This window comes from Macaca thibetana, chromosome 17 (genome assembly GCF_024542745.1).
Source record: "Macaca thibetana thibetana isolate TM-01 chromosome 17, ASM2454274v1, whole genome shotgun sequence".
NCBI classification, from domain to species: domain Eukaryota; kingdom Metazoa; phylum Chordata; class Mammalia; order Primates; family Cercopithecidae; genus Macaca; species Macaca thibetana.
Genome location: NC_065594.1, coordinates 57,850,672 through 57,878,163, shown reverse-complemented (window position 1 = coordinate 57,878,163; position 27,492 = coordinate 57,850,672). Strand labels below are relative to the sequence as shown.

Below are 27,492 nucleotides of genomic sequence, written 5' to 3'. Positions count from 1 at the left end.
TGGCTCCTTGTGAACTCTGGTCATTTACATTTATTTTCCTCCGAACAGAGAATAGACAAACCAACCATACTATCTCTTCCCTTCTAGTAAGACTTTTGGAAATAATTATGAGTGTCTATTGGTAGTTAAAAAAAAAATTCAATGATTTTCTTAATTTTTATCATACTGAACCTCTGGACTGCTTCTTGAATTTCTTCCCTCCCTTGGCTTCTCTGATTCTTCCCTTTTTTGTTTGATTCTTCCTTCTCAGTCTTTTTACAGGATAGTTTCTGTACTCACTCCATGTACAAATTAATTGTGGATAGCTCCCAAATATGTACCCGTGTCTAAGAACTGTATTATGAGCTTCAGGCTCACATTTCCAATTTTCAACCAGCTATCACACCTAGGTATCTCCCGGCATCATAAATTAAACTAGATCAAAACTGAAATCATCATAGTTTTCCAAAACTTTCTGGGATTCCTGTCTTAATCAATAGTATAAAACATGGATCCATGCCAGAATGGCATCTAGAATCCTGTTCTCATCCCTTTCAGCTCACACACAGAGACCACATCTTGTGAATTCTGAATCATAAATTTATGCTTAACCTCCTTCCATCTCCCCTTCAAATATTCCAAGCCAAAGTCTCTTTATCTTACTCATAGACTGTGGCAATTTTAACCCAACTGCTCTTCGTGCATCATGACCTACACACACACACACACACACACACATCCAATTCATCTTTTCCTTGGCTTTGAATGAGATTTTCTGAAGAACTAATCTTTTCATAACACACAGTTTGAGTTCACATGCTTCTCATGCCTAAGAGGTAAACCACAGTCATCTTAAGTTGGTGTCTTATAGCTTCCTGTTTCTCCACGTCTACTTTGCCAGACTTTTGTACTAAAACTCCATCTTCTAGTTGCCATTCCAGCCATTCTGAGATTAAATTTTCCAGGAAGATGACAGGGTTTTATGTATTTCAAAATTTTATCAAGGCATTCCATTTTTCTGAAATCCCCTATCTCCATTTTTACCTGGAGAACATCTACTCATATTTTACAGCTGAGCCCCATCATCTCCTTCTTTATGGAAAAAAAAAAAATTAACTCTTCTCTAGGTTAAATTTAACCATTTCCTCTTTTATGTCTTCCTTCTGTCCTTTTCATACCTTTACCACACACCTCCAATGAATCTCTCTTATAGCAAAGCTCATATCTGATCCCTCCTTGTTCATTCAGCCCCCAGTGCCTAGCATAGCACCTGGAATGCAGTGGTTAATTAATATTATTTGCTTGCACAAATGTATGAATAAGTTAACAAATGAATAACTGTAGTAATAGTGAATACGAACATGGCATGAATTTTATAAAAACATGGGTCGGTACATAATTATTTATTTATTTATTTATTTATTTATGTTGAGACAGAGTCTCACTCCCAGGCTGGAGTGCAGTGGTACGATCTCGGCTCACTGCAACTTCCACCTCCCAGGTTCAAGCGAGTCTCCTGCCTCAGTCTCCCAAGTAGCTGGGACTACAGGCATGCACCACAACGCCCAGCTAATTTTTGTATTTTTAGTGGAGACAGAGTTTCACCTTGTTGACCAAAATGGTCTCGATTTCTTGACCTCGTGATTCGCCCACCTCGGCCTCTCAAAGTGCTGGGATTACAGGCATGAGCCACCACGCCCAGCCTGTACATAAGAATTTTAAGTCCAGCATGCTACCATAATAAAAAAAAAAACCTAAGAAAGAGAATCAGATATTTTTGTTGAGTGCACACAATGTACAAATCCTTTAGCATCATTATCTCATTTAATTTGCAAGCAATTTTTAAGATAGGTATCATGAACACCTACAACGTTCAAAGCAGTTTTCATTCATGACTTCATTTAATCCTCCCAATGAATTTATGAAGAAGGTGTTATTTTGGAAAATATACAAATGACAACACTGAAACTCAAATTGGAGAATTTTCTAAAGATCAAAGAAGTTTAAAGTGCCAAATTTAGGATTCCAACTTATTTCTCTGCTCACCAGAATAAAAGTACCGCAAGTTAAATTTTGAAGTGTAACTTATATGTGATATTCACAGGTGTTTTGAAATGGGCATATGAGTTGCTAGTATCTTAGAATTGCTACAGAAACAAATATTTCCTAAAAAGGATATTTGCAGAGATTTCAAAATAGCCCATGTCATCAACATATCTTAAATATATATAACACAGCACAAGGGAAATTTGCATATTTGAGTGCTTGGCAAAATAGCAAAGTTTGCTTTTTTAATGTGATGTGTTCTTTAGTTGGTCATAACAGATTTATTATAAATGGACGTTCTCCAACAGTCATTTTGCTTCCTGATTTATTCATTCGTTTTAATCTTAGAGAGATTTGAATTGAACTGGAAATGTATGTAATTAAAACGTTAAAGTTGAGCTCTGTTTAAAATGGGATTGAAAGAAAAACAGCTTTGGCAAACACCCATTATTGAACAGATTCACTTAGTATTTTTGGTCTTGACTATTTATAGTCCTTTTCAAAAAGTATGTCGAGGAAAAGCAGGCAAAGAAGCTGAGTGGACATACACATGCAATTTCAATGTCCAAAATATATGGTTACAAGTGTGAGACTGGAGTTAGATGGACTTGGTCTAAGGTCCCAGACCTGTCTGTCTTACTCATGCTGTAGTCATAGGTACAGGCTTCTCTGAGTCTCAGTATTATTACCATGTTTAACACTATAGAAATAATACCTATTTCACAGGGATTTTGTAAGACTTTAATAAAGTAGACATAAATAAATTAAGGGACTGACACAACATTGAGATCTCACTCAATAGATGGAAACCATTTCTACCATTATTGTTTTAAATAATAAATCGTGTTAAATAAACCACAAAAATGGGTATTTCTCATATCTTTTCAACATGTCCCTACATAGATATGTTCTGATAAATTTGATCCAGGGAGAGACACTGAAAAGATTGAAAAAGACATAAAGCTGTCTTTGATGTCCACTTTACTCCAGAGACTTTGAGTATCTTTGGTCCCCAATTCTGGTTTCACCCCCTCATATGTGTGCCCTCTTTCATCTTCCTCTTCCAAGGCAGCCAGTGTCTAAAAGATAGGATTTCTCTCTTCTTCACTTTTGGGTCTATTCCTAACCTAGTCTCAACTGGCTCTTTCTTCACTTTTTTTTTTTTTAATAATTGACCAACATAATTAAGTCTACGTTGTAAAACCAGATTCAAATATTACTTTGTCTTTTCTTTGTATTATACGAAATAGAATTAAATCTTACAGGAAATAGTTGTATAAAAACTAACTTGTGAGCTACTATCTCTTGCTAACGAAAGCTGTAGCTAGTTAGTGCAGTTCTTATTCATGGTTTTTGTACAAATCATAACTATTTTCACTGCTGTGCCTATTGAAAAATGCCCTACTGAAAGTAATTTGATAAAAAGAGGCATTTTTTGTTTGTTTGTTTGTTTTTTAGCTACACCACTATTTCAATGCTAAGGAAAAATAGGGCTATAGCTGAGCCTCAAAAAAGGCTGGAAGAAGGAACTCAAAGTCAGCAAGAGTGCTTCTCTCCCTCTCTTGGTTAGTTGATTACATTATTCTAATTGTGCACTGATAAGCCCTGGCATTTGTTAGAGGTCACCGATATCTCCTACAAAAAATGTTTCTCTGATCTACTTTGAAAACAAACAAGCAAAAACAAAACCACCTCAGAGAAGGGCCTTGAGAGGAAAGCTTGGATCAGGTAATTCCCCCACCAATCAGCTAGAGCCAGTAAGGTTGGATCATATCATACAAAAACAGTCTTTGGGAGACTATTTCCAAAGTGTTTCCAAGAGTGTCATTTATAAGCAGGTTTATTCAAACTTTAGAAAAAAAATACATAACTTCTTATAGAAAAGTTACGAAATTTTTCAACAGTGCAAGGAAAGGCAGATTTACGGGTGTGACTTTAAATAAGAACTCTAATAAAACTGAGCCTTTCCATTAATGTCTTTATTTTTATTTTAGTCTCAACTACGCATGTAACTATTTTGGATGTATTATTGAAAAAATAGAAATCTGGCCTTACACCATGGCTTTAGGAAAACAGGCTGAAATTATCTTAGAAAACAACATGATCATGACATTGGGCAGCAACTATTTAGATGCTGCTTTTCAAACACAGCATCTGGAGACTGAATTCCTGTTTCTCTTTGGTTTGCAAAAATCATTATTTTGCTGCTAAATATAGACCTATGGATAATACACATTTAGAGTTTGGATCTTTACCTTATAAGGTAAAAGTAGGTGTGGAAGTGTCATAAAATAGATAGTGCTACAAATTCCACTGGCACAAATAACAAGACCCAGCTGTGCATGTTAAACTCCTCAAAGACCAAACTTGAGGCACTGCATGCATTTAGCCAAAACTCTATTTCTGAGAACATCTCAGAGTTGCCAGAAGTTCTATTTTGGCATATTGCAGATATATCAATAAATGCTGAGTTTTACAAATAGCTTGTGGTATGTACTTTTCAAAAGTTAATCAGTTACAGACTCAACATTTCTGACATGATTTCAGTTTCAGGTCTGCACAAACGTGCTGCATCGTTTACGTCTACTGTTGTGGAAGTTCCTACCTGAAACCACAACACTATTGTCTTCTTGAGAACAAACATCCAAAGAATTAAGAAATCAGACATGCTAATATTTGGTTCCATATTATAAATGTTTATTAATATTAAATATAATTTAAGAAGAGGTGTTCTGAAGCAATAGTTAAAACTGATACCATCATGGACCACTTATCTATATAACCCTCTCTGAAAGTAGCTTGTTGGGAACATACTCCATGTATGTAAGTACATTTTAAGAACTTGTTGAAATAAACAAGTCATCTGAATCTATGTAGCTCTGTATGTGATGCAGAATCTGCTGTCTACCAAACTATTTTTTACTGCTTTCAATTTTCTTGGTTTATTTTCAAGTGCTTATTGTTGAATTGTCATAAAGACCGGACCATGTTTCTGCAGACCAGTAAACCAACAACTGAGGCAGTCAGTCCTGCCCCTTTCCTGGTCCTCATATAGTTGATCACCAAGAGAAGGCAATCCAACATAACCACCAATGCCAATAATTGCATAAACTTAGCTTTCAATCAATCCAAAACTACGAGAATTCCATTTGAAGCGTCCACCCTTGCTAAGAAACTTTATCAAGATGAGAACTGATGGTGTTCTCATCTTATTATTTACATTCCAGAAACCAGAATATATTAATAAAAATGATCTCTGACATTTCCTAGATAGTCACTGTATTCCACACACTATACTGAATGATTTGCAAACATAATAGAATTTAAATCTCACAATGGAGACACTATTCTTATTCTTCCTTTTACCCAGAGGATATACTGAGGTAAAATGATTTGCATAAGGCTTCTCAGGTAGGTAAATGGCCAGGAGTCAGCATTCATGAAGTCCATGCTCTTCTCTTTCCCAGACTCCTTTCCTTGCAAAAGGACATGATTCTTTCCTCTTTCTTGACCAGACGTTTAAGTGGAAGTCTGTTAGCATGAAAATGGTGGAATAGTCACCCACCTTATACAAATGGGTCTTCAGGGCCTGAACCAGCATCTAACCCTCAGAAGAACTAAGAGAACTGACATTTCATTGCTCTGACATAGACAGATCTTAGTCCCCAGATCTTAATGGTAACTATTAGTCACAGAAGGGGACTAATAGTTCTCTTAGGAAAATAAAGGTCACCTAAGGAAGACATAAGTTACATTATGAGATCAAGCTGATGCCAACATAATATTGCAAAATATCAAAGAATATCCACACATATGTATAGATGGAAAGGTGCATCTACCATAACCAGACCTTATATACTTACCTTTCCTTCTTCTCCCTATGTCCTATAGGTGACTGTTTGGGAAGATAAGGTCCTGTATATTTTGGGCCTCTTATTTGTATGCTATGAGGATTTCTTAAAGCAATTCATGGTTTGAGGCCTAAAATATATTTGCTCATGTCACACAATTGAGACCTTTGCATGATTATTTCTGTTGTCAGTCACTTCCAGAAATCTGTTGTAACAAGCAGCAGAGTGACAAGTACAGGAAATGAATCACTAACCTTTTGACCTTCGTCAACGTCTGTACCTAAAATTTATAGCTGATGCACGCTTAAATAGGACTGTGTTTCTCAACTAAAAATGCCTACTTTGGATGCCACTTCATATTTTGTTAATGGCCTAGAACTTAAGTAAATTTAATCACTATAAAAATTAATTTAAAAGTGGGAGGCTGGAAGGTGTTTTTTGTTATTTTCAAATTAAGCATTAGACATATTTTGAGAAATACTTTGGAAATTCTTCTTAAATGATTTGGTGAAAATGTCACTAAGACAATGGCATTTTGTCTTTGCTTCTCATCCCTACAGCAAATTCAGCTTTTCCCTAGAGTAAAGGTAATAATAGCATTGTTCTCAGACTTGATATTCTCTTGACTTCAGAGAAGCTGTGTTATGTCTGGAATTCCAAAGGAAAAAGACCAGTTGTATTTTTCTGGCAAATTCATTGGCATTTATATATTTTAGATTAAATAAATTAAATGTGGTGTTAGGGCTAATTTTAAGCCAAACGCATTGTTGATCCCTCCAGTGGTAAACATTTTCAGGAAAGACATTCGTCTTGAAAACGAAGCTCCTTAAAATATCATATTCTTTAGCTAATTGTACACCAAAATAATAGTATCATGAAAAAAATATGTACAAAATATTTGGTAACAATACTGAAACCACCCTGTGATAAACAAAGGGAATGAAATATTTCCTAAGTGTATCTCTTAGTGGAAAATCAAAATCACCAAATATCAGGTTACTTGCTTCTTGATATGAGTGAGTGGTTAATAGTACAGCTTCAAAATATGATGATAATACATTAAAATATGATAGTAAGCCCCCATTCATATATATAATAAAAGTGATGTCTTACTTATGCCTCCAAATTTTTATGAAAGATTAATCACTTGTCTAATTTGCTTTCATAAAAATGATTAAATATACCTGTATTAGTTTGTTTTCACACTGCTAATAAAGACATATGCAAGACTGGGTAATTTATAAAGTAAAGAGGTTTAATTGATTCACAGATCCACATGGCTAGGGAAGCCTCGCAATCATGGCAGAAGGCAAAGGAGGAGCAAAGTCACTTCGTACAGGCAACAGACAAGAGAGCCTGTGTAGGGGAAGTCCCATTTATAAAACCATCAGATCTCATGAGACTTACTCATTATCACGAGAACAGCATGGGAAAAACCCATCCCCATGATTCAATTACCTCCCATCATTCCCTCCCATGCACATGGGAATTATTATAATTATAATTCGTGGTGAGATTTGGGTGGGGACACAGTCAAACGTTATCAATACCTGAGTAATAATAATGCTTTTCTTACAAATATTTGACTCTCACAAGCTATGGATTATTCCTTGTGAATATCTAGGTTAATGAATGGATAAAGATACTGGAAGAACAGAAATTGTGACAGTCTAAATATGTTACGGCTTTTGCTCTGGACAAATTTCATACAAAGCATCCCAGTAATGAAAATCATTCACTCACTTTTTCAACTAACTTGGAATTGGAAAAATACAAATATCAGGTTCCTGACCGTCAAATTATCTAAATATCAGGTCTACTTTCTTGGCAAATTGTCAAAAAGTGGAAATTTGTCTTAAATTTGTCATGAGTACCCAACTTTGTTCTAGTTCCTAGACACAGACTTCTTCAACCTCACACCTCCAGATGGGTCAACTTGTACTCTTCTTATGTAATTTCAAGCAAGCCCAGTCACTATGTTAACCTAGAACAAGACAGGATATAGTTCAGTAGTCCAGCCTTCAATCTATTTCAACTTTAGATTCTCTGAACTTACTCAAGCATCCAGATCTAGGACCTGAGGGCTGAATGATCCCACAGTGATGCTTGAATCTTAAAGGCTTCTACTATGAGAAGTAGATAACTAGGTAATTAACAACAACCTCTCCATAGAAGATAAGATAGAGATATATTTATCTTATACACTGATATGGGCTCTGTATCCCCACCCAAATCTCATCTTGAATCGTACTCCCGTAATTCTCACATGTTGTTGGAGATACCTGGTGGGAAATAATTTGAATCATGGGGGGCAGTTTCCGCCATGTTGTTTTCATGGTAGTAAGTCTCACAAGATCCGATGGTTTTATCACAGGTTTCTGCTTTTGCATATTCCTCATATTCTCTTGCTGCCACCACGTAAGAAGTGTCTTTCACCTCCCGCCCTGATGCTGAGGCTTCCCCAGCCATGTAGAACTTTAAATCCAATTAAACCTCTTTTCCTTCCCAGTCTCGGCATGTCTTTGTCAGCAGCATGAAAACAGACTAATATGGTAAATTGGTAACAGTAGAGTGGGGCATTGATGAAAAAAATACCCAAAAATGTGACGCGACTTTGGAACTGGATAACAGGCAGAGGTGGAAGAGTTTAGAGGGCTCAGAAGAAGACAGGAATATGTGGGAAACTTTGGAACTTCCTAGAGACTTGCTGAATGGCTTTGACAAAAATGCTGATAGTGATATGAACAATAAGGTCCAGGCTGAGGTGGTCTCAGATGGAGATGAGGAACTTGTTGGGAAGTGGAGCAAAGGTGACTCTTGTTATGTTTTAGCAAAGAGACTGGCAGCATTTTGCCCTGCCCAAGAGATATGTGGAACTTGAACTTGAGAGAGGTGATTTAGGGTATCTGGTGGAATAAAATTTCTAAGCAACAAAGCATTCAAAAGGTGACTTGGGTGCTGTTAAAAGCATTCCGTTTTAAAAGTGAAACAGAGCATAAAAGTTTAGAAAATTTGCAGCCTGACAATGCAGTAGAAAAGAAAAACCCATTTTCTTTCTCCTCCATTTGTTGAGGATACATTGAAACCAGCTACAGAAATTGACATCAGTAGCAAGGAGCCTAGCGTTAATCCCTACGACCATGGGGAAAATGTTTCTAGGCCATGTCAGAGACCTTCACAGCAACCCCTCCCATCACAGGCTCAGAGGCCCAAGAAGAAAAAGTGGTTTTGTGGGCCAGGCCCAGGGTCCCCATGCTGTGTGCAGCCTAGGGACTTCGTGCCCTGTGTCCCAGCTGCTCCAGGCGTGGCTGAAAGGGGCCAACATGCAGCTCAGGCTGTGGCTTCAGAAGGTGGAGTTCCCAAGCCTTGGCACCTTCCATGTGGTATTGAGCCTGCAGGTGCACAGAAGTAAGGAATTGAGGCTTGGGAATCTTTGCCTAGATTTCAGAAGATGTGCGGAAATGCCCGGATGCCCAGGCAAAAGTTTGCTGCAGGGGAAAGACCCTCATGGAGAATCTCTGCTAGGGCAGTGTGGAAGGGAAATGTGGGGTCGGAGCCCCTACACAGAGTCCCTACTGGGGCACCACCTAGTGGAGCAGTCAGAAGAGGGCCACCGTCCTCCAGACCCCAGAATGGTAGATCTACCAAAATCTTGCACTGTGTGACTGGAAAAGACGCAGACATTCAAAGCCAGCCCATGAAAGCAGCCAGGAGGGAGGCTGTACCCTGCAAAACCACAGGGGCGGAGCTGCCCAAGACCATGGGAACCCACCTTTTGCCTCAGCATGACCCAGATGCGAGATATGGCATCTAAAGAGATCATTTTGGAGTTTTAAGATTTGACTGCCCTTTTGGATTTCAGACTTGCATGGGGCCGGAAGCCCCTTTGTTTTGGTCAATTTCCCCCATTTGGAACGGCTGTGTTTACCCAATGCCTTTACCCCCATTGTATCTGGGAAATAACTAGCTTGATTTTGATTTTACAAGCTCATAGGTGGAAGGAACTTGTCTTGTCTCGGATAAGACTTTGGAGTGTAAACTTTTGAGTTACCGCTGAAATGAGTGAAGACTTTGGGGGACTGCTGGGAAGGCATGACTGGTTTTGAAATGTGAGGACATGAGATTTGGAGGGGCTAGGGGTGGGATGACATGGTTTGGCCCTGTGTCCCCACCCAAATTTCATCTTGAATTGTACTCCCATTAATTCCCACATGTTGTGGGAAGGACCTGGTGGGAGATAATTTGAATCATGAGGGAGGGTGGTTTCCCCCATACTGTTCATGTGGTAGTGAGTAAGTCTCATGAGATCTGATGGTTTTATTACAGGTTTCCACTTTTGCGTCTTCCTCATTTTCTCTTCCACCACCGTGTGTGCCTTTCTCCTCCCACCTAGATTCTGAGGCTTCCCTAGTCATATGTAACTGTAAGTCCAATTAAACCTCGTTTACTTCCCAGTCTTGGGTACGTCTTTATCAGCAGTGTGAAAATGGACTAATACATATATATACATACATACACATATATATACATACACATATATATTTTTTAATCTGCTTGAATTTATCAAAGAGTTAACAGATAATGAAAAATTATTAGGCCAAGTTCTCAGAGAATTACGAAGTTTAGAAAAATAAGTCTGTCATTTTATGGCCACTTTCGCTGTCTGTGGGGATTTATCAGTCTAGTTTTGGGGAGAAGTAGGCTTTTTTCTACACTTGTAGACTTTAAAATATAAACAATGTAATTGTTAAATGGTGCAACTGCTACAAAAACTAGTATGGTTGTTCCTCAAAAAATTAAAATATAGAACTTCCATATGATTCAGCAATCCCACTTCTGGATCTACAGAGAAAAGAATTAAAAGCAGGCTCTTGAAGAGGTATTTGCAGACTCATGATCATGGCAGCACCATTCACAGCAACCAATAGGTGGAAACAGCCCAAACATGCATGGATGAATGCACAAATAAATGTGGCATATATAAACAGTGGGATATTATTTAGCCTTAAAAAAATATAATTTAGCCTGTCATATGCTACACCATTGATAAACCTTGAGGACATTAAGCTAAATAAAACAAGTCAGTCCCAAAAAGTCAAGTACAGTATGACTTCATTTGTATGAGGTTTCTAAAGTAGTCAAATTCATACAAACAGAAATTAAAATGGTGGTTGCTAGGGATTGGGTGGAGGAAGAAATGGGGAGCTGTTCTTTGTACTAGTCCGTTTTCAGGCTGCTGATAAAGATATATCTGAGATAGGGCAATTTACAAAAGAAAGAAGTTTATTGAACTTACAGCTCCACATAGCTGGGGAGGCCTCACAATCATGGTGGAAGGCAAGGAGGAGCAAGTCACATCTTAGGTGGATGGCAGCAGAGAAAAAAGGAGCTTGTGCAGGACAACTCCCGTTTTTAAAACCATCAGATCTTGTGAGATCCATTCACTATCACGAGAACAGCACAGGAAAGATCTGCCCCCATAATTCAATCATCTCCCACTGGGTCTCTCCCACAATACATGGGAATTATGGAAGATGAGATTTGGGTGGGGACACAGAGCCAAACCATATCATTCTTTAATAGAAAATTTCAAATTTGCAAGACGAAAAAGTTACAGAGATCTGTTATACAACAATATAGATGTACTTAACACTATTGAACTGCACACTTAAAATGGTTAATATGTTAAATTTTATATTACATGTTTTTTACTACATTAAAAGATACTCAAGGAATTAGCCACTTCTTGAATTTTCCATTTCTATATTCTGCCTACCTCTCTGCAGGGTACTTGGCACCTGTTACCTTGGCCATGTCTCCCTCAAATGCCAGCTTTGCATTATCTGCTGCCCTTATAAGAAGTAAGTCTCCTGTGCATTTCCCATGAGATTCTGTGAGTAATTTTATTCGGATAATTCACAACTGATAAAGCCATTTCAGAATCACTGTCTCCACAGATAGCAGTAATTGTTCCCTCTAGCAGGGCCCAAAAGAGAAGAAGCAATTTCCTATGCACGCGTCACTAGGAGAGAAAAGCAAAAATCGCCTTATGAAATTGGCATGGCTTTGAAAGCCCCAGATGATCCCTCACTTTGACAAAAGTATGCCAGGACTTTGAGCTGTTTATTTTAGATTGGCCTGAAAGTCAAATTGTTCATCTAACGTATAGTAAATAAACAGTAAAATCATTGCTTCCCTTTACATTTTCATACAAATAGTCCTATTCCCCTACAATTAAATCTCAAAGCATAATCAGAAACTTTTTACAGATTTTGACAGATTTTGATTAAAAGGTGTTTCCATTACCAGAGTTTAATAATTAGCAGAAATTGAATTTAAAATATCTCATCGATTAAGTACAGTTGTTAAAAGCAAAAGAAGGATTTAAAAAAGCCTGCTGTGGGGTGGGAATTCTCCTTTTTGGCCTCTCCTAGCACATTCTATTCTGTACTACAAATAACTTTTTCTTTCTTAAAAAAAAAAAAAGTATCTCTCTTTTATTTTATTTACCAGTAAATAGGTAAAGATCCAAGTTTCTCTTTCTTTTTGCTTTCTAACCTATTTTGACTATTTCACATCTCTTTGGACACTTCATTCAGGTATCAAAAGAATGGAAACAAGGAAAGGTAAAAATTAAAGAAAACAGAGTCACAGAAAATACATGAGCTCATTATAAATTATATTCCATATGAAATAACTCCCCAAAGGGTGCCTTACACATGATAAGACTGTGCTGACACACAGTAATGATAGTGTTTTCTCCATTACTGAGTGGCCTAAGAATAATTTAATAAATACAGTGTGCACTGACAAACCAAGAAGGCACAGGTCAGACTACCTTCTTAGACTGGAATTTCTAGTATCTTTTCAAAGCTGCTACAAAAGTTCTGTGAACAGTTTTAAGGAGTTTGTAGACCAGGTTACACTCATTTTTTGTTTTACTGAGATTGGCGGAAAAAAAATACGTCAAAGAAAGGAATATAAAAATTACTTAAGTTATAAGCAGGAGAGAAAATTATTGTCTTTTAATTAAAGTAGACCATAGCCTAAAATAGCTGAATTATGTTGTTTTTCTCAGAAAGAAAGAGTGTATCCTGTCAGTTTCTCATATTTTCTATAAGCAGAAAAGAATTAATGAAGTCTTATTTCTAGTTACATTAAACCTATCAAATTTTAATTACATCAGGGAATGAAGTGTAATTTGGCACCATCAGGCAATCATTGATAACGTTTCAAATCTCAGATTCTGTCATTTAATCACACCTCTAATTTATGAGTGACATTTTAGTTATAGAAGCTGATAAGATGTATCAGATAAGTTGATAAAGCAGAAATAGTGTCTTAATGAGAGTTTTATCAAGAATAGTATCCAAATCTAAAATATTCAAATTTTGCCACTTTTAAAGGATAAATGAATTTTCAAAGAGCCCCTTAGGTATGGGTCACAGGGTTGCAAACATTTGGCAAAGTTCCTCAAGCTGCAGTCAAGCCCTGTCCATTTAACTATACATACAATATACTTAATTAAAAAAAAAATCTTAATCATGGATCCAGATAGCTACAGTCACTTAATAGAAAATAAAATTCAAGAAATAGAAATTCTTGTGCTGTTTGCTATTGATTTTTGCAGTCATGTTAAAACTTTTTTATTCTCTTACTTCAACCACTGTTTGATCATTGAATCTGGTCCCAGAGGAATATGTGGAGAACCAATTGAACCAACTCTTTCTGTGTTTTTCACACATCTTGTCTCTCAGCATTCATGATTTAGAGAGTTCAAGGTACGTTTTGAAGGGCACATTCGTATCAAGAGGATTACATGAAAGTACTAACTTTTTTTGTGTGGCTAACAGGGCTTTTCTTTGTTTAATCACCAGGGGAAAAGGTATATTTGGGGAATGTTCCCCATGGCAAACCTCTTTGAGAAATGAATTCTGAATTGCATTAAATCCTGTCTTCAGGAACTTCTAGATAAAGCATTTAAAGGAGATACTGGGACATTGCCTATCATCAACTTTCTAACTTTAAGAAGTGATCTTAGCCAATCTGGAATTTTGATAGATTTTCTAGATACTTCATAAACGTTTAAAAAAAGCAACTTTGTAAAAGACTCCACATTTACCAGGAAAAAAAAAACTCTCATAAATGCAAAATTAGTTCACAAGTTTGCTGGTAGGAATTCTTAAAATTTGACACAATTTTTTGCTCATCTATAGAAATGAAATTTATATAGTACTTAGCTACTAGTGAATTTATAAATAAAATTTATCAATAACAGATTTTAAGTATTAAGATGAAAAAAACTATATCCATAGCAGTACTGCTCAAGGCATGAGTAATGAAAGTAACAACAAAAAAAATTGGCCTAGAATCTGTTTCCACTCTTCTGCACTTTAAGACACTCCTGCAGAGGCAGTTTGTCAGTGGGACTGATTTATTGAAGCAAGAAGTAACTTTAATCCTTTTCTTCCATTTTACAAAAGGGGAAACTGACACCCAGTCATTCATGAAAATCAATGAACAATTCTTCACATTTCACATGGCTGTCTTTACATTTTAAGGTGAAATATTTAAGGTTAAACTTCAATTGCATATTACTGATGTCTAGAACACTGTCTCCCAAAAATAAGAAAAAAATATCTGTTTAGGCTTTCTGCAATTACAATAATAAAAAGTATAGTCTGTGTAACCAGATGGACATGCCTAGTTCCAAATCCTGGTCCCTCAGCTAACTAGCCACATGACCTGAAGTGAATTACTGAGACTCAGTTTCACTACAATAAGGTACTGTGAAAAGGTGCCTCATGCAGGTGGTAGACCCTGTAAGGAGCAGCTGATACTGTGTTTTAAATTCCAAATGAGGAATGTGTATATTTACCTTAAAATTGTTTGGCCTTGTTCTTGAACCCAATGACCAGTTAATAAAGTATAATTAAATACTTCAAAATATCATTATCAACTTATAAAAACTATTTCTTAAGCTCATTTTGTGGCAGGTAGTGGGATGGTGCAGAAGGAACATATAACTCATCCAAGTCCCTGTCCTGAAAAAGAAAGTAAGTCACATGAAATCAATAGTGACCCACAGACGTCTCTTATGTGACCAAGTGCTAAGTTGTGGTTAACAGTCCAAAAGTGCTATGAGAAAAGAAAAGAGATAGACCTCAGTGAGGATTAGCGCAGACTTCCAGGACTCAGTGGAGGAAATACGAATGGAGATGGAGACGATGAGAGGGCCACTGGGGAGCGAGAAAAGTCACGCCACAGGAGCTGTAGGCATGAACCCAAGAAAGCTTGTATAGGAAGGGCAGATCCAACACTGGGTGGAGTCAGCTAAGCAAAATATTCATATTCCAAAGCTTCCATATAATTCCTTATTCAGACAACATTGTATATTGTTATTTGGCTCAGCAATTGAATGTTGGCCTCCTTCTTAGGAGACAGGGAGGATAAGGACTGCAATTCAAAATAGCCAGATTTGGAATTAGCACTCACAACCCTAGACCATATTTTTCATTCCTTTAGCATTACTCTGTAACCATGTTCCTAATCGTATTTCACACTTAAAGTTCACCTTTTTAAATAGAAATTGATTTTCTACTTCCACAGTCCCAGAAAGCATTGCCTAAGAGCCAAAAATCCAAAGTTCTTGTCCCATCTATGCCATTAACTAACATGAAGCAAAAAATGAGCCTCCTGTCTCTGGGCAAAACTCCTCTATGGAACGGGTGCTTCTGGGTTTGAAGTTTCACAGATCCAGTAGGGATTTTGCTGCTTGGAGGACGGCACAGTACTCTCCAGCGCATCTCCAAGCCTGACTTTCTGACCTCTTTTATACACTCTCTGGACAAAACTACCAGCCGCTGTTATTTTCCTCTCTGCTGTAAACATGGAGCTCAAGAATGGATAGAAAGACCTTATTGTATTGCTCTGTCTGGTAAATAAATATCATGTTGAATTTGCATGGCAGCTTTCTGATTATTTTCATGTCTCCGATAAGCATCAAGTCTGTCATAGGTACAGTATAAAAATCCCTGAGATTACCTAACACTGACACTGTGGCAGGAAGAGAGGAGAAGAGCTGTACTAGGGAAAATGAGGAGTACTTGTAGTCCTCTCTTAGGGCAGTGAGAGGGCCGGGGAAGAAAAGATCGAGGTATTCCGTGTTGGGGTTAATGTGGGCTTGAAATGAAACTTCAGAGCAAAATGAAGCAGAGCAAAGAGCAGCGCCCACAAACTAACCTTAAATATCACAGCGGCGGAACATTTACCTGAAAGAAAAGTCACACTTGGCATTAAAAGTTCAATTATCACGTTCAGTGCAGAGCCTTGTTCTAGTCTGGAGCTGCCGGGTGTCACATGGTGCGTGATGACTTGCCCTTGATTTGGGTTCATTTGAAAAGCGTAGAACTCTAACAAATAAACAGCCTTTTGGGACCTGTACCTGGACGAGAACTGCCCCCTCCCTCGGGCAGCTACTACTGATGCTGTCCAGGCATCGCCCAAGGGGAAAGGTTGCAGCGGGGTCGGAAGGCGCGGGAGGAATCTGGCGGTGATTGATGGGGAAGGGATGAATGAATAAAAGTACTTGTCTCTGATGGCAGCAGAGACCCCAGAGGCTACACTGTCTGGCATTCTCTCAGCGTTTCGTCAGAGCCAGACCCGCCTGCAGCTCAAGGGAGGCGTGCTCCTCTCCCAGAGCAGGCTGGAACCCAGCTGGGTTCCGCGTCCCGGGAAGGTGGTCTCCGTTCTTCGCTCTGCATCTGGTTTGTCAGATCCGAGAGGTAAACATTCGGGCTTGGTGTTGAATTAAAAATCATTGATTGAACCTTATCCTGGGGCTTCGGTTTGGCTTACTAGTTTGGGGTATTAAAAAAATAAAAATAAAGCCTATAGAGAGGGCAAATTAAAATAAGGATGGGTAAAGGAGGGAGCATGAGTGTTTGAAGCCACTTGGAGGGAACAGCGGTTTCCAAGTTCCTGCTGACTTGAGAAGTCTCTGAGAGTTTCCGAATCTCCGGCGCACTCCTGGGCGCGCTGGGGGAGCTGTAGCTCAGCCAGCAGGGAGTAGCGGCTTTCATCCGCCGGGAAGAGTCTTTCGAGTTCAATCGCTGGGTACAGAGGTTCCCCTGCGGGGCAAAATGCAGAGGTTGATACAAGCCCTTGGCCTCTAGGTGCCTTAATTCCGCGGTTCCCACGCACGCTTAACTAAGACGTGTATATATTCCTCCCGGCACATGAAAGAGTTCGGAGCTTTGCCTTGGATCCCCATCACTCCCCCCGGCACACCCCTTCCAGAACGCCCCGCCCCGCTGCATATTATTTACCCCCTCCTGGCCACGCGGGGGAAGAAAAACAGCGGAGAGGGCATTGGGAAGGAGTTTCGACCAGCGCTGGCGAGTCACGAGGGCCAAGTTCCCCACTGGCGCGGCGCGCAAACTTGAATTACTTTTGCGCGTGTATACTGGCGGAGAGGCTGCGGGCGGTACTAGGGTTTGCAGAGACGTGGCTCCAGCTACTGACCCAAGTGTCCTGTCTTCCTTTCCCTGCTTGTCTCCAGGCTCTGAAACTGCGGAGCGGCCACCGGACACCCACTGGAGCAGGCAGCAGCATGCAGCCGCCGCCAAGTCTGTGCGGACGCGCCCTGGTTGCGCTGGTTCTTGCCTGCGGCCTGTCGCGGATCTGGGGAGAGGATAGAGGCTTCCCGCCTGCCAGGGCCACTCCGCTTTTGCAAACCGCAGAGATAATGACGCCACCCACTAAGACCTTATGGCCCAAGGGTTCCAACGCCAGTCTGGCGAGGTCGGTGGCACCTGCTGAGGTGCCTAAAGGAGAGAGGACGGGGGGATCTCCGCCACGCACCATCTCCCCTCCCCCGTGCCAAGGACCCATCGAGATCAAGGAGACTTTCAAATACATCAACACGGTTGTGTCCTGCCTTGTGTTCGTGCTAGGGATCATCGGGAACTCCACACTTCTGAGAATTATCTACAAGAACAAGTGCATGCGAAACGGTCCCAATATCTTGATCGCCAGCTTGGCTCTGGGAGACCTGCTGCACATCGTCATTGACATCCCTATCAATGTCTACAAGGTAAAGGGCGCCTGCTGAAATCATGGTGGGCTTGAGGAAGGGGGCCTGGCTGGAGAAGGGTGATGAGAAAGCTTGTAGAAGGAGCTTCCCTTTAGCTCTCTCTTAAGGCTCAGCCCCTCCTAAAAGTCAGTGATCTTTGGAACCAAATTCCATTTGGTTATGTCCACTCATAAAAGTCGGTAACCATTGGGATAAAATTCCATTCAGGTCTCCAGTAGCCCTCTGCGAAGCTTAGGACAAGTGTAGTCCCCAGTCTAGCAACGTTAGTATCACTTTGGGAACTTGGTACACATGAAGATTTTTCTGGCCTCACCCCAGACCTACTGAATCAGAAACTCTGGAGTGGAGCACAGTAATTTGTATTTTAACAAGCCCTTTATGTAATTATGATGAACTGTAAAGTTTGAGAACCACTAGTTCTGAAGGATCTAGTCCTTAAGTGCACCTAATGGGGTACATCCTCTAGTCAAAAGTGTGTGGTCCATGGACAGTGAGCATTAACATTACCTGAGAGTTTGTTAGGAATGCAAGGCTAGCCCAGACTTACTAAGTTAGAATCTGCATCTTAAGATCTTCAGGTGATTCATATGCCCACTAACTTTGGGAAGCACTGTCTTGGAAGACTTTGAAAGTAGCAGATACAAAGTAGGTTTTTAGGAAATAAATGGCCTGGAAGAAAGAGATCCAGACTGGTGAGTAGGAAAAACACAGTTCACCTGCTGTGAGGGACTGTAGCTACTCTGCATTAGATATCTACAGTGGACCAAGGACTGGGTGAGATGTGTTACTTCTGTTATTCCTTCCAGCAGCCCACAAGTAGATATTACATTTAGTTTACAGCTGACTGGTAGGATGCTCAAAGTAAATGAGTGAGAGGTGGAACTGGGGATCAGACCCAAATCTGTCAGGTTCCAAAGTGCAAGCCATATGACAGCACCCCATCAGTTATTTCATGGACAAGACCAAGGAGCACTCAAAATCTGTAAGGGTTTCAGTAGTTAACATTATTGTGTGATTACCATGGGCGTCAGCAGAAACACACAAAGAGCCAGGTTGCTCCAGGTTGCTTTGGAACTCCAGACACATCCCGGCACCTCTGGGCCTCAGTTTCCTCAATTTCACAATCAGGCTGCTAGTGCCCACCTACTGAAGTTTTATGGTGTTAAAAAGAAAAAAAAAAAGCAGCCTAAGTAAAACAGTTGGAAAATTTCAAAGACATATGAAAATATTTAAAACTTTCCCAGCAGCAGCAGCAGCAGCAGCAATAGAAAGTTGCACATAAAAACACAATCACAATGTAAGGAAATGGAATTGTACTTTGCAGATTTGCCTATAGCTAGCCTTGACTTCAGTACTTCAGTACAAGAGTAAAAAAATGGAATGTAAAGTTGGGAAATGTTGTAGGGGATGCTTTGACCTACTGGCAGGAGTAGTTACCATAAGGCATGCCTGTAAATTTCCCTTCATGAATCTCTAAAAATCCTAACCCAATAGCTATATTTTAAGGGGAATTCCAAACATTTCTGAGGCTTAGCAGTGAGAGTGGATTAGGATATAGTTTTCTCTAAAGGGAATCACTCCCGGAAATGGGGGAATCAATTGAAGAAATCCTAAAATCCTGTGTGGCAATTAATTCTGATAAACTGTGAGGATGTACTTGTATGAGCTGAAATGGAATCTCTAAATGCAGTCACAACTCCATGAGGGTCAGAAGCGACTCTTTTACTTCTTAAGATGTCCCACAAACTAAATCTTCCCATTCTAATTTGGCAAAGGAATTTCAATTCAATTCATCAAAACTGAATTGAGAATTTTTTCAGTACAAGGTGTTGTGATAAATTTAAAATAAATCTAACAAGATCTCTTCCCAAAGGGAGATTACAATCTAGTTTTGCTAGGTTGGCACAGGACTTTATGAAAGTTCTGTTTGTGGGGTCAGGAAACCCCACATGTCTAGCCCAGTTAGAAACCTTTCTAAATCAGACAGTAGCTGAAGTGCTGTATAGAGGGTGGCATTGAGAACATTTTTTTAATTTTGATGTATTGCCTCCAGGACAGATAGAAATCAGCTCTTCCAGAACCACCTTCTTTCCTCTGTCTGGTTAAATGAGTATTTGTGATAAACCAGAGAATTTCTGACTCCCCAAGAGGTCACACAGTTTCCTTTTCATTTCAAACTCCCTTATGATTTCCCTAGGAAGTTACATCCTTTTCCCTGAAGCCATCCAGTCTTAACATGACTGTGTTTTTACTTCTGAAATAAGCTAATGAGTCATTACAAATCTGTCCATCCAGTAACTTGTATTGGTCATAAACACATTCATCACATTGCATCCCATTACTAAGGTCGTCTTTATTGAATCCTACCTCGTGGCCTTAGGTTTAGCTTGAGACACAATATCATAATAATGGCTACCAGTTATGATGCACTAGGCACTTGGTTTATTTCATTAAATCACTACAACAACCCTGTAGAGGAGGTATCGTTATCATTCCTGCTTTAGATCTAGGGAAAGTACTTGTCAGAGAGGTGAAGAAGTAACTTGCCTAATGTCATACGACTACAAAGTGATGAAACTGGGCCTTCAACCCAGACCATCCAACCCAAGACCCTGCGGTCCACCCCATCCCACTGCATGAAGCATAATCAGGCACTGCATTGTCGTCTCCAACCTTGAGTATTGGTTTAGGATCTGATTTGAGAGCATTTGGTGCAAATGTGGCAAATAATACGCTATCCCACAGTAGAATACTTAGTAAACATTTTCAGAAATTAATTTGAGTCAGGATTTCTGTCTCTCGAAACCCCCTTCACCTGGTCTGTAGTGCGTAATATCAGTGGAAGTTATTCTAATGGCTTAATTTACCAAAATATATAATCCAGAACTAGTTAAAAGCCATTTATTTTCCTAAATAATTGTGGCAACATGTTTTTTTTAAAATGCATTTAGAATTTCAGAGTAGTCAGGTATGATCATTCAGAAAAAAGTAATTTAAATGAGTTATGAAGGCTATATTTAATATATCCTAATATGAGAGGCTTGAATTGAAACCAGTGATTTCTAATTTTTCTTGGTGGGGTTTTATCATTCTCTTTGAGAATTCAATATACACAACTTCAGCAGGTTTATGAAACTCTCCGACCCTCCTGTTGGCATACTAAGGGCTCAGAGGCCAAGAAATGTCAATGTGAATCTATTCCGTTAATCTAGAGTTTAATAAATACAGAGTTCAGTAAAGTTGGCAAATCACAAAATGTCATAACTTATTGGAAGCTACAGTCTTCAGGCTGTGAAACTGGTGGGACTTTATCTGGAGTTGCTGCAGTGAAAGCTGCAAAGCGTTGGGAAGCATGTCTGATCTGCCTGGACTGCCTCAAGGAGCTGGGTCCCTGGAAACTTTTAAGTAGAATCATACCACTCTCACAGGTCTCCTGTGTTATGGGGAAAATCCTGTGTTGAAGGCTAGGGAAATGTCTGAGGACACTTAGCAAGTTGAGGCTGCTGAAGCACTTCAAACTCATGTAAAAATGCAGAAAATAATAAGCCTTGCTTACCTTTCTCATAGGCACACACTGGGGCTATGCCTACGTTACACAACACCAACCAGATGAACAATGAAAACTTCAAGCATCCAAAGGAGATATTTATTTAAATATATATGTATGTATACATGTACATACATTAAAATGTTAAGTTTTATAAGAATATATAGATATATAAGTAAAAAGATGACTATCACTTGGCACAGGGCATGGCACATAGCAAGCAAATGATAAATGTTTTTAAAATGTGTGTATGTGTGTGTATGTGCGTTTTGAGTATCCTTTGTTTTCCAGCTTTTGTTGTGACAAACACAACTACAAACAACATGTTTGTACATGTGACTTTGCACACATGTGTGACTACATCTAAAGGGTAAATTTTTATAACTAAAATTAGTAAGTGGAAATGTGTGTATTAAGTCAAAATTTTGAAAGATATTGCCATATTGTGCTAGAAAGTTATTCTTGTACTCTTGGTTTCAATCCCTATTTTATATAATATCTCAATATGGATATAAATGCATATTAATGTTTATCTGTAATATGTATATGGGCCACCATGCTTAATATTTACATCGTCTACATATTCACCAGAACCAAAAGCCAGTGCTTGATGTTAGGATGAATTTCTCCTTATTCACAAGCTACTTATGGTGCCCTTCCTATACATCCTAAAATAAATGGGGTAATCTAGAATTGTTCATATGAGAGCCTGGTGCTCCACTACTAAGTTGCAGAAGCATAGATATCAAAGCTGGGTAAAAAGCGAGACAGCCGGGTGTACCTGTGGATGCTATCAATGTGTGTATGTTGTTGTTTGGTTGGTTAGTTGATTTGGGAATGATATTTAACAAAACTTGGTTGTAGGTTAGGGAGAAGTTAAAAATTCTTGAGCAAATAATGAGTTCTTAACTTACTTCTGAATTTTATTAACTCCCTTTGTGTTATATTTACATGGATAACTGAGTTAATGAAGTTAGCTCTCAAATATAGCTTCCTTTATGTGTAAAGATATTACATTTAAAAACAAACCTGCGTGCAAACTGGTAAGACGAATACCAACATCCACATTAACGAGTTCGGTAAAGATCCAAAGGTGATCAGGTGCCCAGTGGTGATGGAGAGCTAAAAATTAGGCTGGTGACCCAGTGGAGTGCTTCTAGATGGTTTTACAGTTAAGATCTGTAGGCTACTATTAGAGGCAAAGAGGCAGCATTCATAGTTCTGGAAGGCAAAACTGCTGATCTTTAACGTTTAACTAGTTAAGGGTGGGTACATATAACATTAAAATGCTGGTATGTCAAAATGCGGAATTGCTTCACTGAACCCACAAATGAGTTTCGAGTGAAGTGACCTTGGCAGGTAATAGACATTTTCTGCTTGTGACACACTCAGGATTATCTTTCTGAACAAATTTACCTTTTGCACTATCCTATCTTAGACTACTTCTGGTACTTAACAAGTTTATGTATAATTAACTAGTTTTGTAGTTAAAAGTAAAAGTTGATGGAACACCACCAACTTTTGAAGTTATAATTTTCCAATCAGTAAACTGAAGTGTATGCATATATTCCGATCAGTAAACTGAAGCGTATGCATATATAGCAACACAAGAAGTAAGGGTGTCATTGGGAGAGGAGTCTAATTTCTCCCAATTTAATAACAATGTTCTCATTTCCAGTCAAGTCACTGAAATATTTTAGTAATATTTACAGATATTTTACCGCATAAGCATTCTGAACCAAACGTGGAAACTGTATATCTTTGAGATTTATTTATGCAAAGCAAAATAATTTTTAAGGAGCAACAACTAAGCACATTTAAAGTATTAACTTTTAAAACTTGTTAATGAAGAGTCAGGCTTTTAGCTTGAATGACCTGGAATCAGTTAACAAATACAACAAATACCCTGACACCCATCTAGCATAGTGGCTGCAACTGTCAATACTACACAAATGCTTGCAGACAAATGATGCTACACATAAAACATAAGAGCAGTGGGCTTTTTCCACTCATATTTTTAACAATGTCCAAATGAAAAAAAAAAAAAAAAAAGAAAGCTTGATTCCTTCTGTATTGAAGTATTGGTCATAGTCAGATAACAGGTTGATAGCAGAATTCAAATAAACTAGAAACTCAAGACTTCATATTCCCAGTTCACTGTTTCACATGTTGGTCACAGATTTCTGTGACAAAATGGTCAGTAAGCACTTGGCCTTGGGCAGTGAAAGTTTCCCTAGGTTCAACTCTATGATATTTCTTGTGTTTGCCTTTGATCTGCCACTTGGTCACTCCATAAATCCAAGCCTCTATGAATGTCAAGGTAAGGTTTTCTTTCAGTATGGTAAGGCTTATCTATCAAAAGATTTACATTTCTCTTTTGCTCATCTAAAATGAGTCTTTCAACATTGAAATATTTCCATAGTTGTACAAAAGGATAACGTAGCCAAGACCCTGCTGTCTCCAGGCCAGGGAGCCACGTTCTTCAATTCACAAAGAAAACCATATAAGGATATCTCCGTGTAGCTAATATGCTATAGTTGATTATTTTTAGAGAAACATGCCAAATGCTAATAAATGATTAAGTTCTTTAAAGGGTGTTGACAGATAAAGCCTGAGCTGAAATAAGATTCAGGATGTAATTTATGATGTGAAACATTCTCTTTCAGAACTTTGCACAGTTAAAAAGAGGTTGGTTATGTTTGGGAGATAGCTGGATGTGGTGTATGGGTATACAACTTCTCTAATTTTAGACTTTTTATTATTTCCAATGCTTTTATTTTAGAGTTATTTATCATTCCCTATAAGGCCTCTGGTGAAAATGTAAAGGACCAAGAAAATGGCCAAAATATGGTGGTGGATGGGAGAGAGGGAAAGAGAGAGGAGAAAGGGTGAAGGGAGAAGATAGAAGAGGATCATTCTTGAATCAGAAATTTATTAACAAAACTGATTGAAGCATTTCTCAAGCAAGTCTCCCCTTTTGAGGCTCAAAACTGCACTCATGCCTGCTGACCTGTGTCTTTTCTCTACTTCTCTCTTCTTCAGTTTCATTGTAGTTTCCGGAAAGGAGGAAAACTATCCTCAGAATGTTTACACTGTACGCTGTCTTCTTCCCGCTCGCTCAGTGTTTTCAGACTATTTTAATGGGCTTTCAGATTCCATAGTAATCAGACATTTTCTGATCATAGCTTATTAGTCTCCCATAACATATTCCACAGATAGAATTAGGCTTAGGTATGGCATGAAGTTACTTAATAGGGTTCGTTGAATTCATGTAGTTTGCAAGTCTCGTTCTGAGCCAGGAGGCGCTCAGGTTCTCATTCTTCAGTTTCTTCAGATGTCATCAGTGATAAGTCAACTAATAATAGACCAGGTTTGTGAGTGGGTTTTGTTATTTCTCTTAGTTGGATCTTTTCAAAATATGTAATATGTCGGTGAAAGTTTTAAAGCTCAAACTTTGGATATAGTTTTAAACTTAGATAATGAAAGAGTACAATCAATTTCTTTCCTGGCCTGTTACAGACTTAGAAATAAATTTCTGGTAGGAAAATATATTTGAGGTAAACTTCAATTTCTCTTAAGAAATATTTTTAAAAATTGTTTTCTATCTCTCTGTTTCTTTTAGAGATTTTGTTTCAAGAACTTTAATTCATTTTCATAAGCCATTGTTCTATTTCAGAAAGTTATAGGAATCTTTTCAGAGCTTTGAAAAGGCCTCTGTTTTGTGGATGTGTGTGAAATAGATTCCCACGGACAGAACTGTTGCCTTGCACAACTCTAGGGGGCACTGTTCATATTGTAATCTACTGAGATGGCACCCCTGGGGGATAAGCTAACATTATTTCTGACCCACATATTTCTAACTCACATAGCCTAATCTTTAAGTGATTAAGTACATTTTGATGGATGCAGGGTAGAGCTTGTAATTTGTATTTGTCCTTCAGGGCACAAGTGCACTGTATGTCAAGAAAAAGAAATTTCCATGCACTTGATCAGCATATTGACTCCAAATTCAAAGTTTACTTTGAACTATTTCTCTATGTACCAATACAGAAAGAGTTCTGTCATGCAAGTCCTTGAATGAAGGTGCCCTATCTCATTAAAACTCTAGTTCAAACACAGAAAAAACTCTTAACTACTACAGGAAACAGAGATAAAAACAGAATACACCCTTTCCTAGAGTTGGCAAATGCAGCCATTCCATTATTTTCCTTTTTTGACTCTTATTGTGAAAACATTTATATAATGCCAGTCGTTTAAAGAAACGTTCACAATTTATCACAGGATGGAATAGACTGCAGTCTGGCAAAGTAACCTTGGTTGTCCTCTTAATTACACCACTCACTCATCCTCTAAAACAATCATCTCTAATAATGTCCGTATGTTTACTGCATCTACTTCCACGAAACTTACAATCCCCTCCACAACTAAAGCTTTTCATAGAATCCCATTACATAGTGAGAAACAGTAGGTTCTGTTTTATATCAGGCATTGCCTTGACAAGTTTTGAATAGGAGAGAGAGGGTGGGAGAGGAATTTTTGTTGTTACCTTTTCCGGCCTGCATGGAAGAGCGGAACTCCAACGACAGTACAGCCCACCCTCAAGCCTCAATTCTAGAGTTTCTGACTCTATGTGCCAAGAAGACCTGATCATCAGGACTAGAAAATATAAATAGTAAATATACAGTCATGTCAATTCTGTAAAGAATATATGTAGAATATGAGAACTGAAAGACGTATGGCAAATGTTTTGTCATAGATGATTTCTGCCTTATGATCAAATTCATTCATTCACTCATCCGTTCATCGTTACTTAACAAGCATTGAATGAGTGACCACTATGTGCCAAGCACTGTGCTAGGCATTATAAATGTTTTAGGATATTCTGAAACAAATAAACAGTTAAAGCTCAGTGTATACTTCTAATTTAATAAAATAGAAAAAGAAAATGCTATGTATGTTTAATGAGGCGAATGAACATTTGCTTGTGCAAGATGGTTAACTTTAGCATTTCCTGACCTTATGGGGCTTGACTCCTCCTGGCATTAATAGGGGTGTGTGTTAACAGGATTTTTTTTTCTTCATTTATTATCTCAAGTATGTGATTTTTAATTAAAAAGAGAAATGAAAAATGTAAATCCCCCAGTTGGAGAGATTTTTTAGGATCCACTTCACAAAATCCTCAAATAAATAAAGAATATTTATTTCCTATTCATGCTATTTATCCTTTTAGACATTTTTTAAGCTATAATATAAAAATGACTTTATAATGTAGTAGAAAAATTTATTTGGATTCTCTTGCCTTGTTTCTTTCTCAAGCAGTTGTTCCTATGTAAATTTATAAAATTATGGTCTTTCTTGAGTAGAAATCTTTTAGCCAGTATGGTCACCTCTTTTTTCAATCTAATGTTTGTTTATTTCTGTTTATCATCCAAAATAAATGTTCTAGAGAAGCAATATAAGCCTTAGGGTAAAATGGGTCAGCACAAACCTAGGCTATCATTTTGTCAAATGGATACCACATTGCCAGCAGGACTAAACACTAACAACAGCTATTCAGTTAGATGAGACATCACGATATGAAAAGCAGTGCCAGTTATGTGAGTATTTGCCAACTGGCTCATATTTGATAAATGTTAGGCAACATATATTCAACTTAATTTTAAACAGGATTTAAAATTTTAATTTATGTGAAAGGGACATAGTGTCAAGATTTAACTCTAAACACCCTTTTTGCGATCAGAGAGACGCCTTTTGATTACATGTTTGAATTGTCTTCACTGTTCAGACTTTGCCCTTAAGTTATCTAATTTAATGGGGTAAAGTCCAAAGAAAAAACTAAAAATAGGGAATAAGGAATGTGTTATTGCTGGGTTTAAAGTTAGAGTTGCTTCCTCTTGCAATAAAGTGAATCCATTTCCTTTTCAGTGGGGAAAGCTGTATCGTTAGACTTCAGATTATAGATGTTAGATGTTGTT

General features: G+C 38.3%; 2 protein-coding genes across 2 annotated transcripts in view; both read left to right on the top strand.

The window, feature by feature from the left end:
* The window catches only part of MYCBP2 (MYC binding protein 2), a 1,055,480-nt gene that overhangs the window by 159,174 nt on the left and 868,814 nt on the right, over positions 1 to 27,492 (top strand). The gene's annotated exons all lie outside the window — the stretch shown is intronic.
* EDNRB (endothelin receptor type B) overlaps positions 1 to 27,492 on the top strand; it is a 922,930-nt gene that overhangs the window by 881,889 nt on the left and 13,549 nt on the right. The window contains exons 2-3 of the mRNA XM_050766470.1: positions 16,574 to 16,660; positions 17,437 to 17,970. Of these exons, the coding sequence (XP_050622427.1) occupies positions 17,488 to 17,970 (483 nt within the window). The 5' untranslated portion in view covers positions 16,574 to 16,660; positions 17,437 to 17,487. The remainder of the gene's footprint in view (positions 1 to 16,573; positions 16,661 to 17,436; positions 17,971 to 27,492) is intronic.